Source organism: Vanacampus margaritifer, chromosome 1 (assembly GCF_051991255.1).
Source record: "Vanacampus margaritifer isolate UIUO_Vmar chromosome 1, RoL_Vmar_1.0, whole genome shotgun sequence".
NCBI classification, from domain to species: domain Eukaryota; kingdom Metazoa; phylum Chordata; class Actinopteri; order Syngnathiformes; family Syngnathidae; genus Vanacampus; species Vanacampus margaritifer.
The window spans coordinates 53,834,874-53,850,600 of record NC_135432.1 but is presented as its reverse complement, the minus strand read 5'-3'; the positions used below and the strand labels follow the sequence as shown (position 1 = coordinate 53,850,600).

At 39.7% G+C, this 15,727-nt stretch overlaps 1 protein-coding gene across 1 annotated transcript in view; it reads right to left on the bottom strand.

Annotated features, from left to right (window-relative positions):
• The window catches only part of cnksr3 (cnksr family member 3), a 34,353-nt gene that overhangs the window by 17,079 nt on the left and 1,547 nt on the right, over nucleotides 1–15,727 (bottom strand). Inside the window, exon 2 of the mRNA XM_077549947.1 lies at nucleotides 2,891–3,054. Within this exon, the coding sequence (XP_077406073.1) occupies nucleotides 2,891–3,054 (164 nt within the window). The remainder of the gene's footprint in view (nucleotides 1–2,890; nucleotides 3,055–15,727) is intronic.

Sequence of the window (15,727 nt, the reverse complement as noted above, 5' to 3'; positions counted from 1 at the left end):
ATTTCTACTAACGTTCTAATGTGCCGGTAAGTCTAAAGGGGCACTTTTATGCATCACTGGGATGAGGGAACTTTTTACAGACACTGCAAAAGGCATCATGGGTCACAGAAGTCCAGTAAAATTAAACAAAATGTTATTTTGTTTGTCCTTGGACAGCAGTGACCGACTGATAGGATGGCGAAGAGCACCACTGTTTCCTGTGGGGCTTTGGGACAGCTGTGGGGCAGAATGTTGGCCCATCAGTCAATCTGATTAAAGTTGGCCCGTAGTCAATGTTCTTCTCTCCATAGGTAATGTGGAGCAGTTTGCAATGTGAAATTGAACATAAGTGAAATATGCTAGAACAGGAATGGGCAACGTGAATAATGGAGAGGGCCCCAATTTTACTTGAGTGCTACTGGGGGGCCCCAGCTGTGGTCTGAAAACGTACACCAGTTGCCCAATGTTGAGGTGATCATGAGACAGTCCAGTTACAGTACAGTACTTACTAAAATTGTCCGCCTGATTACTGTATTGGACCACAGCATGCATAGCAAACCAACACTGTTCCATGAAAGGGAACCTGTGTCAGCACATCTAACAGAAAACAACTGTAACATTCAAAGAAAGTCTTTCCATGTGTTACTATCCACTAGAAAACAAGGTAAAGATAATAAAAATGGCATCTCCTTACACACTTGTTGGATCAAACATGTAAATGTTTAATTGGAAACTACTCTTACAACTGTATTATTTGGGATGGCACTCTTTGGGGAAGCTAATGAGACAACACGGGTGTTACAGTATACAGTACAGTATAGTATGTAATGAAACATGCCTGGCCTGTTGTCCACAGGACCAAAAAGGTCGATCCATAGTGTGAGGCACCAGAACAGATTAGAATTTCCAATCAACCCAAGAACAAGCTGATCCCTTCAAGAAATGTTAAGCCATTAAGGCTATTTTCCCGGGAAAAAAATGTTTAAGATAACCAAACCTAACATTAAAATGTAAAGACCTTTTTAAATGAGCGTAAAGAGAGAAAATGCTGACACAGATCAAAACACGTGGCGCACAATCTGGACGACTTTTATAGGACAGGAAGTGATAAAATTCCAAATCAATTCCATATGCTGGAAAAGTTAGTTCCCTCTCAGCTGGATCGTTTGTAGTGCTGCTTTGATGATAACAAGCATAATTCCAAGTGCTTGCGCACGAAGACATACAGTATATTCAGTATATGAGGAGAAAGCAAACAATATGTGCTGCAAGACACAAGTATGTTGGACAACGGGTCCACTGGTGCTCAGGTAAACTGTAGTGAGCAGTCGACTATCATTTAAACTTTTTGTTCTTGTCTTGGATTATTTTATTTCACCTATAGTATGCCCCTTTTTTTGTTTTACTCAAAGAAATCATAGACTTATTGCTCGTCATTACTCATCGTCATTTAATCGATGAGGTGGCAGTGACTTCACTGATGTTTTTAATGTATTGCAGAATTGGTGAACTAATCAGGCCAAGCAGCGAACAAACAACAACTCTGATAACAATGTGTAAGTTACTGTCGGCCGTCTTCACACCAGAACACAGCTCCTAACGCATGTAGCTTACCAAAACAACATCTGTGTTGCCTTCACAGCCCGTCCAGACCATGGGAAACTACTCAACCAGCGACCCACCCACAAGGGTTGCTAAATTGTGCTAGTGTTTTTTGTTTTTTTTTATTAAACTGGACAATGTTACATCATATAAGCAGGTATAATTTTACTTTGACTACACGTTAGTATGTGTGATTTTACTGACTAGAGATTGCTAAGTTTTTGGGGGGTTTTAATACACTGCGGCTATATATATTGCATTTATCAATAAATTAAAAAAATACATTTCACTTGTTTGTATGTAATAAGAATAATAATAACAATAATAATAATAATAAATCAGATTGATATAGTGTTTTTCTAGACAGTCAAAGACACTTTACAATTGATGGATACATTATTCATGCCTTCAAACTAGGGGTGTTAGAAAAAATCAATTCGGCAATATTACAGCGTGCAATCCTCGAATCGATTCGATATGCGGCCGAATCGATTTTTAAACATACATTTTTTTATGGGAATATTCAACAAAATGTCTTACTTAGGGTTAGGATTCACACATTAAGCATGGAAGAATGTTATATTAATGGAACATTAAGCCTTAATATTTTATTTCAGTGCTGTTCAAACATGAAACAGACTGCAACCTGTTTGTTAAATGCAGTGGCTCAGTTATAAGCCTGAATTTTCAGATAAATAAATACATTTTCATACAAATCTAACAGTGCACATATAGATGTTTACTAATTAGTATTTTCTAAATTTGAGTTAAAAAAAAAAATTGCGCAATAGTCAATTTATAGATTCGTATCGGGATTAATCGGTATCGAATCGAATCATGACCTATGAATCGTGATACGAATGCAATTTGATTATTTTCCATAATCGTTTAATCCTACCCTCCGAAATCAAGAATGTTGTTATCAAATGAGGCATTACATTAACATTATTGAAAGAAATTGTAGATTATAACATGAAAATCAATCGTGTTCATCATTAGTGGCTCTTTATAACCATGCAATTTCAAAATCCCTAATAAACACTGTTCCCCAGTCCACACAAACAACTTCCTGTGTTTTAAACTTCCATAACCTGCTGAGCTGGATAATGATGCCTTGCTGCATCATTGCCTCCTTCCGTTGCCAGACTGCAAACGACAGCCCGAGTTTGTAGTCACAACAAGATAAGAGAAGCATGCAACCAAGATGACCAAGAGGCTCACCTTTGACTTCTTCCTAAAATTATCCATTGCAGGTTGAAACTCTATTTTTACTTTTTTTATAATACACTTACTGATGTCTTCTACTCACCAGAGCACATAGCAGATCAACAGCCTCCAGCACCAGCTCCTGGTGTCCAATTCTTGCTACACCAAGCTCTTCCAAGTCTTGATGCGTGATCTTCAGTAACTGTTCTCCGCTGATTTTCTCCCGCTCAAAGTTGCCCACGTACTGCTGTAAGCTTTCATCCAAACCTGGACGGACATGAAAAAGAGAGCCGCATACAGTATGTTTAATTTGCTCACATGGCAGAAAATATTAACAGAAACATTTGCCACTTTCATTTTCATGTGAAATATTATTTCTGCGCACATGTGCTTGGTTGTGAGCGAGTGCGAATGTAAAAACAATGCAGAGGAGTAACAGGTGGGACAGATAACTCTGCAAGATAACACACACTACAAACAGAGCAACAGTTGAAACCTCTAAGTCTGTTAGGCTGGTTAAACAATGGATGGTTATATTTGTACAAGTGTGTGTGCGTGCGTGCGTGCGTGCGTGCGTGCGTGTGTGAGTGCCAACCGCCTGTTGCCGAGTTTGAATAATGCATTGACTGGACAATAGAAAGCCATGCTGACAACCCTGGTATTTGAAAGTCAAACATCATTTAAACAAAATGTTTGCATCCGGTAGCCTAAAATGAGCTTATACAATATGACAAGAAATGAACACACACAGACACCACACGTGCAACTTTTCACTCGCTGATTTTTAGTGCATGTGTGTGTGCATGTTTGTAGAAAGCCATCTTTCTTCCAATGAAAGAGCATTCAGAGAGTGGGCAGCTGCAGATGCATGGCCCTGTGCCCTGCTTCTCAAAAAGACCCGTCAGCTGTGAGGAACCCTCAGTCACAACCTCAACCTCATCACACACACATATTCCTCAGTGCAAGGCAGGATTTGGTAGTCCAAAATCAGCTTGAAATTCAAGTCACAAGGACCTTGACTTCGCCCCCCCTAAGAACATAAAATGTAGCAGCAAATCAGTGAGGCCTTATAAAATGTACCATAAGTAAAAAGTTTCACCGGCTGAATGTTATGCTTGATTAATTTCTGACTTCTCAGAAGTGAGCCTTATAAAAGGTGAATTCAATTTGAAATACTCATGACTAATGAAAATGGTGAAACTCTGAAAGCTCACAGAACTTGAAAGTCTGCGTTCAAGCAATTCATGATGCATTATGACAGGTGGTCTAATAAATTGGTGTGTTATGGTCTGAGCCTGAGCTCAAGTCATCTCAGCTGAATCAAAGGGGAACCAATCATAGCTTGTTAACTAGTCTGCACACAGGCCAAATCCAGTCAGGCTCATGAAATGTTTCTCATTCCTTGGCATGCAAATTCCTGAACACCACATTAAGGAAGTTTGGGCTTAACCTCTGAATGGCCAGCAGCAGAGAAAAACTCTGTCAGTTGCAAGCAAGACCAACAAGAAAAACTGAGCAACCCAGGAACAAAAAGACAAAGTCAAGCTAAATGTAAATGCTGACCCAGCTACTAGGGAGTAAATGAAAACAAATCTCGGGTGAGCAAGGTCAAAGGGAATTATGTCACATTTCCGTCTACTATCAGAAGAAATGCCACAAGGAAAGTCTAACAATAAGACTTGTTATGGGTCAGATTGTGCTGCTTTTTTTTTTAGTCTTCAGGCCAAATAACCTCACCAACATCACACAAAGGGAGTCTGCAAGAGAAAACCAAATGACAGGATCGGTACCTGTACATTTGTCAGCCAAAAGCTGGGGAGAGCATTGATTCAACTAGAGATACTAGCGAAGAAAATGGTGTCATAATGTGAACCGAACGGAAGGGAATGCAGTGCCCGTGTGAAAGCTTTTTAAAAGCCATGCATGATGAAAGAGCTTTGACAGAGTTTTATGGCCTCTGTGAACCACTTGGCAAACGTCCTCGGTCCAAAGCAAGAGGGTGTAACTCTACAGCAGAGACATAAACACACACCACTAATGTCAAATACAATCATGTTGATATACAGCTGGGCCCATATTTACAGCTCCCCAATGTTGGGTTCGATTGAAGGCCAAATGCAGTAACTCATTAAATGTGTTGAGCTTAATAAGTTTAATTTAAAAAGTATTTTCTCTAAGGATTTGCTGGTGTTATCATTGAGTGTGTGACAACCTTAAGTTCGCTGTGGAGGTCTGAGTAAGCAGCGTCTATTCAATTCACTGACCAATGATTGTGGGTAGCTTAGAAAGCACTGGGCCGTGCAAGTGAACCTGCAGTATATCCTAAGGGAGGCCATCAAGACCCACAGCAAACTTAATGGTTGTGTAAGCACACATTTCTGACAAGATAAACAGCAGAACCATTCTTCTTGCCAGTGTCTGTGCTATTCTTGTCACGCTCTCAATATTTCCCATCAGCATAGGGACACTTAAACTGCAGATTGGGGTCTGAATGGTTTCATCTGTGATAAGTGTTTTTTCGCACTGAAGTGAGAGACAAAGAAACACATCGACTTTCTATCCTCCTTGTGCTATGCATGATCACAGCTTCTATCAGTCTATATCAGCTGAGTTTGAGTGAAAACGAGGTACACACGAGACTAATTATCAGTCAATCACAGGTCATACACAGGGGGGAAAAAAGAGCCTTTACATTGACATGCGTACCCATGACCAAGATTCAAACCTAGAACCTTTTTGTCATGAGGCTAACCAATCATTAATGATATTACCCCATTACCAAGCAAGTTTGCACACCTGAGTACGGAAAGATTTGTCTTCAAGAAAGTACTGATCAAGTTTGAATAAGTAGTTAAGACGTTTAGTAGCAAATAGGTCAATAGTTTGAGCAATAATCAAGAAGATCAAACTGTTGGGAAAAAATAATGAGAACCAAACTTTTGGCACAACACATTAGGGTGCCATGAGATCTGAATTGCCCAGTTTCTATCATGTGAGGTGTGGAATTAGAATCCAAAAAAATACAAAGTAACAACAGAGAGCAGGGCTGGGTTCAGAATTCAGATGGCTTCAAAGAAAACACTTGATGGAGAATCCTTGAGTGAGAAACCTCGATTCAGAGAGGGTGCATGGAAGCATTCTCAAACACATGGGAGAACAGCTTGTGTGGAACCCTCACCTTTTAAACTACAAATAATGTATCTTTGTTTATCTATGCCAGTGACATACAGCGACAGGCAGAACAATTAAATGTTCCTCCACTAGATGGAAGAAGGTACGACATACCTGTGTATCCACCGGTTGCCATCCATACAACACAATAAGTGATGGCTTCCTCTGAGTATATCAGCTTTGTGTTTAATTAAACACACCGAGATTTCAATCCAAGTAAATTTGTGAGTTAATCAAGATATCATCATTATTTCAGTATAAATACTTTTAACATTTTATATTTGGTAATGTGGCACGAGATTTTTCGAATGTCGAATACAGGCCTTGGTGAAACGCACAATGCACACAAAAGAGTGAACAGCCTTTCACTTCCTACAGAAAAACTGGGTAAGCTCCGTCCACCAGATCTCTCCCATCTTTCAACCACTCCCTTTGCTCCCTCTGGGAGCGGTAGCCACTCTAACGCACACAAACAAACATGCACCAATATCCCCTCCGAGGTGGCCAGTGGGAACATGACTGGGTGTACAATGGCAAAGCCAGTGTAACTCTTCTGTTTTTATTTGTCAGGCAGCTCTCTGAACCTGCAGGGAATGGTCAGGAATTTGACTCATTGTTCCCCACTGAAGCAGCACCATTGTGGGAGTTCACAGCACTGGGGCACAATAGACTCTGGCTGGACCAGGCTGTGCTGCAATTAGAAAGAAAAAGCTTGTCTCTGCAACTGCAAAGCTATCTTCTAATGCATGACTTAACAGAACAACAAAGCCTGTATAGACACAGGGCTGGTACTTCCAATGGGAACTGGGGATACGAGTCGTACAATGGGGCTCGACATCTCGGCATGTTGTGTCTTTTGCTGTGTGCTTGCTATACAAACAACTGTGTAACAATTTGACAGTATGTTTTAATGATTAAAATCGTTTTGGGGACATGCTTCAAGATACTGGAACTTCTCAACATTTCCTTGAGTTCAGTGACTGATTAATTTTCAGTCTTATCGTGGTTTCTATTCTCTGCCAACCAGGAATGTTTCACATCATGTCCCAGAGTGAAAATAAAACAGCTACGTATCGATGGTGACGTATCCAGAGTGGCTTTCCCAAGTGAAAAAAAACAGCTGGTGCAAGTGTCTAACATGATGGATGATGACTGATGGGACAAGCAGGTTAAAGTTCACAGGCTTGCCAGAGTTAAAGTCTCAACAAGGGCGATTGTGCTCAGTTAATCCATAGCTGCTCCTCCTATTTAAAGAACAGAAAAGCCTTAACATAGATTTTCAAGTGAATAATATTGCATTCAATTTGGCGATGTGTCATTCAGACACACCAATTTGTTTTTATTAGGAGACATTTTCATAAAATGCGTTGCATTTTCGATACAGTTGTTATTTTTGTTGTGGTCAGGTCAGTGGTGGTGACTGATATCTGAAGATAGTGATCTAAATACGGTTGCAAAACAGTTTAAAGCAGGGGATCAGTATCAGACCCGATTTCCCTAATTTTGAGGCATCGGTGATCGGCCGACCCCTTTAAATGGTACTGATCCTGTCCACAGAATCATCTCCGTCCGCAGAAGTCTGTAAAAGTCAGCTACGGTCTTTTTATGCTGTGTGATGATGACTAAAAGGCTTTTCATTTTGATTTGAGAGAACTGCTTCATGTGCAGTTAAAACAATCAAGATTTTCCAATATACAAGAAAGGAGCAAAATTTGAAGGTGGATGTTGATGATTTTTTTTTTTTTTTTTTTTTTAATCAGATTGATGTGTCGACTTTATAGATCGGGGATTGATGCCGCGTCGGACATCTGTCACACGGACACAGACATACAGAATATAAATATAATATCCTCGACTGCCAGTTATCTCTTCACGATGAAACCAGAGGGTAGCCATCTTATGTTGCCATTGTTACTGACAATTTGTTATTTTTCCACTGAAAACACTGCTTTCAGTGTTTGTTTTACACTAGGATCACTGAAAAGAGTTATGAGAGTCTCGCAAAAAATGAATTTCATTGACTGCATCGACTATTCAGAGTATATAATCTCAGTATGGTGAATCGTGATTTACAGAAGGTTTACATTCAAGCATTCAATGCTTTCAAGTTAGGTGCACTGAGCGCGTGGCAATGCAAGATGGCTGTTCGTGGCTTCACTTCTTGCTACGGCAAGTAGGCAGCATTAGCAGTCCAGGAACCGGTATATACGTCTATGGTCTGGCGGCACTTCATCCAGGTTAAAGTGACAGCGGTCACAACGCACGCAACAAGTCAACCTGCTGCCAACATTAAAATGATCTGGACAATCAAGAAGGCTAGAATACAACAGCAAACAGCTGAGTGCCCTTTAAGGGCACAACTCGAGCGCATCCTTGTCTGTGTGGTGAAAAGACGTGCTGCTGTCAAATGCAGGTGCTAACTGCACACTGAGTCAACGGTCTAATCACTTTACATGTCACATGCAGTTATGCCGCCATAAATGTTTTTTAATATGGTGGACAAATGAACCGCAACACGAGGGTAAAAGAGCTAGATTTTAAATGAAACGAAATATAAAAGTTAGAAGTGTGATAAAAACAACCATAAGACTGTATTTCGTATTTACACTGCCAATCTAAATGACAAGTTCTGATTTAATATCCATATCTGAGTTTCTGGATTGTCTATTTACCGATACATACACATTTCAAGTGACAAATGAGTGAATTTCATCTCTTGAACCTTGCAATGTGAATCCAGCCTAAGACACACAGGTAGGTGTGGAATAATGGTTGCAACTGGCACACTGGTTCCCTCATAAGCAGCATAAGAAAGGTGGCCCAGCAAAAATAATGGCTGCCTGCTGATGGAAACAGATGCTATAATTATGATAACTTTATAGCATCATGGTTTTACCATTCAAGTTATATTTCTAATGCAAAGAATGATTGGCTATGGTGCATGATCAGAACCTGGTAACTCTCCCAAGGGATAATCTGCCCCATAAATCTTGTGTAAAGCTTGTGTGAAGCTTCAGTTTTGACTGCCAAGCCAAACATTGAGTTGAGGATTTGTAAGCGGCCTTGTGTCCAGGTTAGGTCGGAAAGAATATCCAAAGAATAAGACCATTATTTATGTACATATCCTTTCTGAAGAAAATACAACTTAACTAAGTAAGACAACACAGTCCACCCCCAAAAAAATCTTGGAATTTTTTCAATGAATCTTGTTAGGGCACAATAGGAACAAGAGCCTTTGCTTTTGAAGGAATTATGTTAAGTATGAAACACATGAGTAACTACAGGCTGGGGGGCAATCCTAGTTTCTCTGATATGAAGAGCAAAGGTTAGTCATCATCTGTGAAGGCTAAGTGTGAGTGACTTGTTACCCGCAGGCCATGACGGGTATCGGCAAGCACACGCACGTACTATACACAACACTGTTGCATTATGGTACTTCTCATTCTAATTAAAGACAACAAAGGCAAACGCACATGATTAAATCCCTGCCCATAAAAACAACCAGGCTCGAACCCTCCTCCTCCCCGCCACCGTTTTTCCAGGTGATGTGTGTTTGTACTCTTGCCAGCACCTGCTGTCTGTTTCCCCTACAGCTATGACACTTAAAGAAAGGGCCAATCAAGTTCATGTACAGTACATGATAAATGCAATGTTGACTGAAAGCAGTTAAAACAGGGCTGTGCATACAGTGGAGGGGCAGGTGAGAGACTTTGCCAGAGTGCCTCCACCAAACAAAAGAGAAGATAAAAACCATGTTCCATTGCTGGCAGCCACCTGTGATATGAGTCATGAAAACAGGCAGCAGATCTTAGAATAAGTAGGCTACGCTTTAGGATCAATCTGTCAAGTTTGACCTGCATTTCAATGATATATGTGATTAACTGTTGTGATAATGTCCGACTCCAGTGACAGGAAAATTGTGACTTCCACATCACTGAATCTAACTTTTATAATAAAACAATGAACATATTTGTTTGCAGTACAATAGCCCTGTATATAAGCAACTTTTCAAGTCAAGACAACATACATCAATTCATTCATGCTTTTGGAGCCATGGTAATGGTAGGCCTTGAAGCTAAGTCAATGGACCATCAGTACAATGAAAAACAAGATCAAACATTACAGTTCCATACACAATGTATATGGAGCATGATCATTCAGAAGCAATAGGAGCCTGCAGAGAGCAATAACCTTTTCCCAACATGTGATTAAAACAGATCGGAAATAGTTCCTCTGTAAATCAGTGGCAAAAGTAGAGCATTAAATTGTATGTTATATGAACGGGATGATTTAAAAACCGTGCAAACAGCAGAATTTGTCCTGTCAGAGCGGAGAACTAGAAAAAGCAGTCATGTCTCGACATGCTCTCAACAAGCCGTGTTATGGTATTCACCCGGTGGCCAACTAAAGCCAACTGTGGGTTCGCAAAGCTGCCCACTGCAAATAGTTGGACTTGATTATACCATAAAACGATGGCGGGATCTTGGTGAGCGCAGTATTTGGTCGGTGAGCGCAGTATTTGGTCAGTGAGGGGACCATAAACCTTCTAAAGGCAACTTCTGGCTCCTACACAAGAGAAAACACACCCCACTTGTTTTGACTGCTCATCCTCGGAGCAGAAAGTGGCTGCATTCCGAGGTCATTTGAGCGTAACTGCACTAACGCTGTTTAGATTGCAATACTGACACAAGCATACCAAAACCCCAACACTATTCAAGGGCACATTTGTTTTACTAGCAGTTTAAGATGTTCAATATATTGGAACAACTTCAATCACATCCCTGGCAGAGTAAGCCTGGCATGCAAACACACCAAAGGGTGAAGGGGCTGACATACGCTTGACTTAATTGCACGAGAGGTCACTCAGCACGTCGCCCGTATTTGCACTTGCACAAGTTGTGCCGCCTAAGGTTGGAGCGTTTATTCGCAGCGCTTAAGCAGAGCACTTCACAGGCCAATGCTCTTAGGGCAGACCGCAGCCAAGTAGCTTGCAGGACTCACTAAGCAGAGATCATCTACCAGATTTGCAATGTACATTCTACATTTGAATGAAAGCCGAGTGGATCGAAGGACGGTTGGCAGAGATATCAGCACGGATGTACTGGGCCCAAAATTTGGTGCGGGAATTTGAGATGGGAGTGACTGAAAACGCCAAATCATTTTTTTATTCTCCGGCTGCATGCAGGCGAGGCCCCGAATACTAAGGCAATGTTACCTAATAACAAAGTCAGATCAAAGAGACTTAATCATGTAATAACTTGCTATATTAGCAAAGAGTTGAAAAGTGAAACTGAGATGAATCTGAACCCCAGCGTAGAGGATTTATCCAAAGTTGTGGTAGTGGTGGTGGAGATGGATCCAATTAGCACAAGCTTACTTTGTTGGTCGCACAAGCAACTATCCAACGAAGCATTAACACATGCTGCAGACTTATTTCTTTATTGTGTCTGCGTGTGGCACTGCACGCTACCCTAAAGCCTAAAGTCATCCTGAACAGTAATTGAACGGTGTTGAACAGTAGTCTCTAAATATGTTTTGTTAAAAGATGGCTGCATGTATTTTAGAAATAATAATAATATTGGAAATTAGGAAACGTGATGTGTTTGAATGCAAATGTATAATTTTACTGATAAAATGTTCTACTCTACAGGTGGGTTGCATGGCAGTACCCAGCGGTGTTTATGCAGCTCACACCAAACTGGGTTCAATTAGCATGTGAATAGCATCTTTAGCCACTGAGGAACACTGTCAATTTCTCAAAACTGGATTAGAACAATGGCATTAACGATTGATAATTTTTCTTCCTATATGGTGGAAATCCTGAGGTTGTAAGGCTGGAACACCAGGCCGTGTGAGAAACAGGCCATGGGAGTGGGGGGCTTAGACGTAACGAAGGCGATGGCCCTCAGTCACCTCTCCCCAGGGGGAATCCTCTTACAGCACTTCCCCTGAACTCTAAACACCATTTTCTATTGAAAAGTAACACAGGTATCTGCCCATCAATGGAACAATAGGTTGATTATAAGTGCTGAATGCCTTGGTGAGTGGAAATTCATTAATGACAAAAGGTTGGCTACATTTTAAAGGATGTCAAGACAATAATGTACTGGTCCTTATATCCTCGTATTAATTGAACAGTTTGCGGATGTTGGTCAAATTGGAAAACCTCCTATCAGTATTACCTGTCAATAATATGTGATTAGTAGTGATTATAGATGTTGGCCTACTATAGAATGCAAGTTGTTGCTTTAAGACAGGGATGGGCATCTTAAAGTAGCACTAAGAAACTTTTCAACCGTTATAAAATATTTTCATAACTTGATGAAACATTGACTTAAAACTAGTTGAATTGTCCCTTTGGTAAGATGGTATTAACAAATGCCACACAAAAAAACTACAAATGTGCTGACTGCTTTATGGCATAAATCACTTTCCCCATTCGTTACAAAGACGGAAGTCAGTTTGAATGTCGATGCATGATTACTGCTTTCCTGGCAAAATATGCAAAACAACTGAAAAGTTTTGTCTGATGAGACAAAAAAAGAAAAAGGGAAGCTACAAGGATAAAAGGACAGTCAAGGATCAACATTGGCCCAGCTTTCACTCGCTGGTGTGAGCTAAAAAAACGACGCAATGTGCTTGTCCTCATGGGAAATGTGGTCTTCCTTTAGGCACAACATTAACGCTTTTGTCCATATGGTGCTGCAATCAACATAAACTGAAAGTTCCTTAGTGTTGCTTTCAATGGTAGAGGGGGCTACAATTTTTTACCACTGCTACTCGGCGGGCCGCATAGAATAGAAACAAAATACTTTCTCTTAATAGCCGATATCTATTTTTTCATAATACATTTCTCATTCAAAGAGGGCACAAAACTGCTGAACAGCAAATCAACATAAAGTGTAAGAACTCATTGTATGTATTTTTTTCTAAGGATGCATGCTAATATCAGGTTCCGATAATTATCAGCTATTATCGACCAATTTGACGTCATACAGATAAACCAGATAATAAAGAAATCCGCTGATAAGTGATAATAATAGACTTGCCGCGTTCGTCCACCATTTGTGGTTGTGGGTCAAGTTGTGATCATATGATCATAATCATTGCCCTTTAGTACCTCTTTTATTAGTTATTTCCATTTATTGACCTTTAGGGAGTTGCGATTAGGGAGGTGTCTTAGAAAAGGTGGACCTCAAATTAATCCTGCTATTTTTCAAAGCAAAAACTAGTCAAAAAGTAAAGCATACTTGCCAGGTTTGTCACCTCTATGAAAAGCTAATTACCCCTTTGGCACTTTGATGTTAGTTGAAAAACATGAAAGAGATATCCACACCTTTGCTAATGTTGAATGAAAATTCCTCTGGGTGTATAAACCAACATTTCACTATGTCATACATAACTTGTCTGTATCGGTGCCTTGAGTCAAACCAGTCTAGTCAGATGCTGAAGATATTAGGTCATTGGGTTTTACTGGATGGAGATGTGCGATCAACGTAAGCAACTTGATGATTTTGTTCCGCTCATTCAGTTCATCTATGATAAAAACAGTCCGTATTTGACTATACTACGGAAAACTTCCAATTCATCCTGATACTTAGGGACTTAGTCAGATGTTCAAGCATGGTTTAAGCTTGTTAAAATACATAAATAAATGCCAGTCCTCAGACTGTAGTTGTGCTAGTTTGCATGTTTGGAATGCCTTGTGAAAATTTGGCTGGCTTACTTGCAATAACAACGAACCCTAACCAAGAGAGATGGAAAAGAAGCAAAATGTTCGGTCAAATGAGAAACTTCAGCAGCTTTTACAGCCTTGTGCTGTGCCAAGCCTTCACAGCTGAAGATCTGACCATGTGGACTCGCTACTATATTTGGAAAATGAAAGGCATGGAAGTGAGAAGCACCACATGGAAGACTACTGAATTTATTTTACCCCACCCTTAAATTTATACTTCAATTCAAATTCTTATAAGATTTTGCCATACTATTTGTGATGGCTTTATAAAACTCCATCCCGTCCTGATGGGTAATACGTGACGTGACGCATGGCACACTGATCACACGACACCTCAAATCCAGCTAGCGTGTGATGAATAAAACACGCTTAAGGGCATCACCAGTCCCCAAGACAAAAGCTGACAGTGTTTAAATTGAAAGAACCAATTGCCCTTTCACTGGCAATAAACATCCACCAGCCACTCACTGCTTGATCTCCTCCAACAACGCAAGTGATTAACAACTGCTTCAATACACAAAGAACTTCCCTGTCACTCTGAGAAAAACAACCTGAGGCAAATGAGAACAAATGTATACAGTATTTCTGTGAGTTACATTTTACTTCTCAGATGCAGCAACAATTAAAGGCTTTTAAATGAGACGGTTTCAGCTGAAAACTGATCACAACTGTGCACTCTTCGCTGTTTGGTGTTTTGGAGCCTAAAAATAAATAATAATAAAAAAAAAAAAACAATTGCATGTGCATGCTGAAAACACAAGGTGTATGTAAAAGGCTTCAGTCACATTCAATAATACATAAGAAGAACACAGAATTGTAAACTGGGTTTGTGCTTCTCCAGCAAAGTTTTTAGCACGCTACCCATATCTCATTGAGTGGCGAAGGATTGCAAGTGTTTGCGAAGTTAGCAAATGTTGATTTTTTTGGGGTCAAGGTTGCAAACGGCCACAGACGTTCGCCAGATATTCCCAAACAATTTTTCTTGTAATCAAGAAATTTTGAACATGTTCAAAAACTGAAGTTTTGAATTCTTGGGACAGTTTACAACCCTGAAAGAATCTTGACGAAAAAACAACATTAAGCTACCTTCTTCGTAAGCACTCATGAGCCTTTGCCGCTCTGCGAGACATGGGCTTTAGTCACTAATGTTTACCACTGAAATATATATTTAACAATGTGATGTTCCCCCAATATCGCGTGGCTATTTGTGTGTATTCCACTTTTTGTATAGCCCTTGCTCACCTAATGCTGTGTTTAAAGTGGTGTATGAATTAACTTGCACATACTGTAATAATGGCACTGTTAAATTTATAAGATTTAAGTGTTACCTTTGTCAAATAAGGCAAGAGTGAAGACACAGCTCTGTCTGTAGCTATGAGTGAGGAAGGGCAGATTGCATTCAGATGTGGATTACAAAGTCCACAAAGTGGATTACAAAGTACAATACGGTAATTGTACTTTTTTAAGTTTCTCTTAATGTTAAACTTTTTTTTTTAATCATTTATTGTAGGTCAGGTCAACTATTTATAAAGCACTTCTAAACAACCATTCCTGCATACAAAGTGCATACATGGCGTAAAATATAAATCAGTCATGCAATAAATAACAGGCAAAAAAAAGAAAAGGCAAAACAAGATAAAAAATTAATTAATAGTAGGTACGTACGTAAATAAAATTAATAACACAAGAAATAGGTATGTGAATAAGTAAAAAAAAAAAAAGGATTAATAGAAGTACTGTATATATGTCAGGTATTGCCATGCATTTATTTATTTATTTATTTGCTAACCTGCTGGGGCACGGTTGAAATGATGTACTGTTTTTGAGTAACGGTACAAAAATATATATATTTTTTTTAATTAATCCAATTAATCTACTGGTAATCATCAGAAAAATAATCGATCAATTAATTGGTTATTGAAATAACCAGTTCCCAGTTTTAAGCCCTGATGAAGACATAAGTGATACTGGATGAGAGCTTTGATTTAGGAAGACCTGACTGTAACGGCTTGTTGTCATTAGCCAATTGCATCC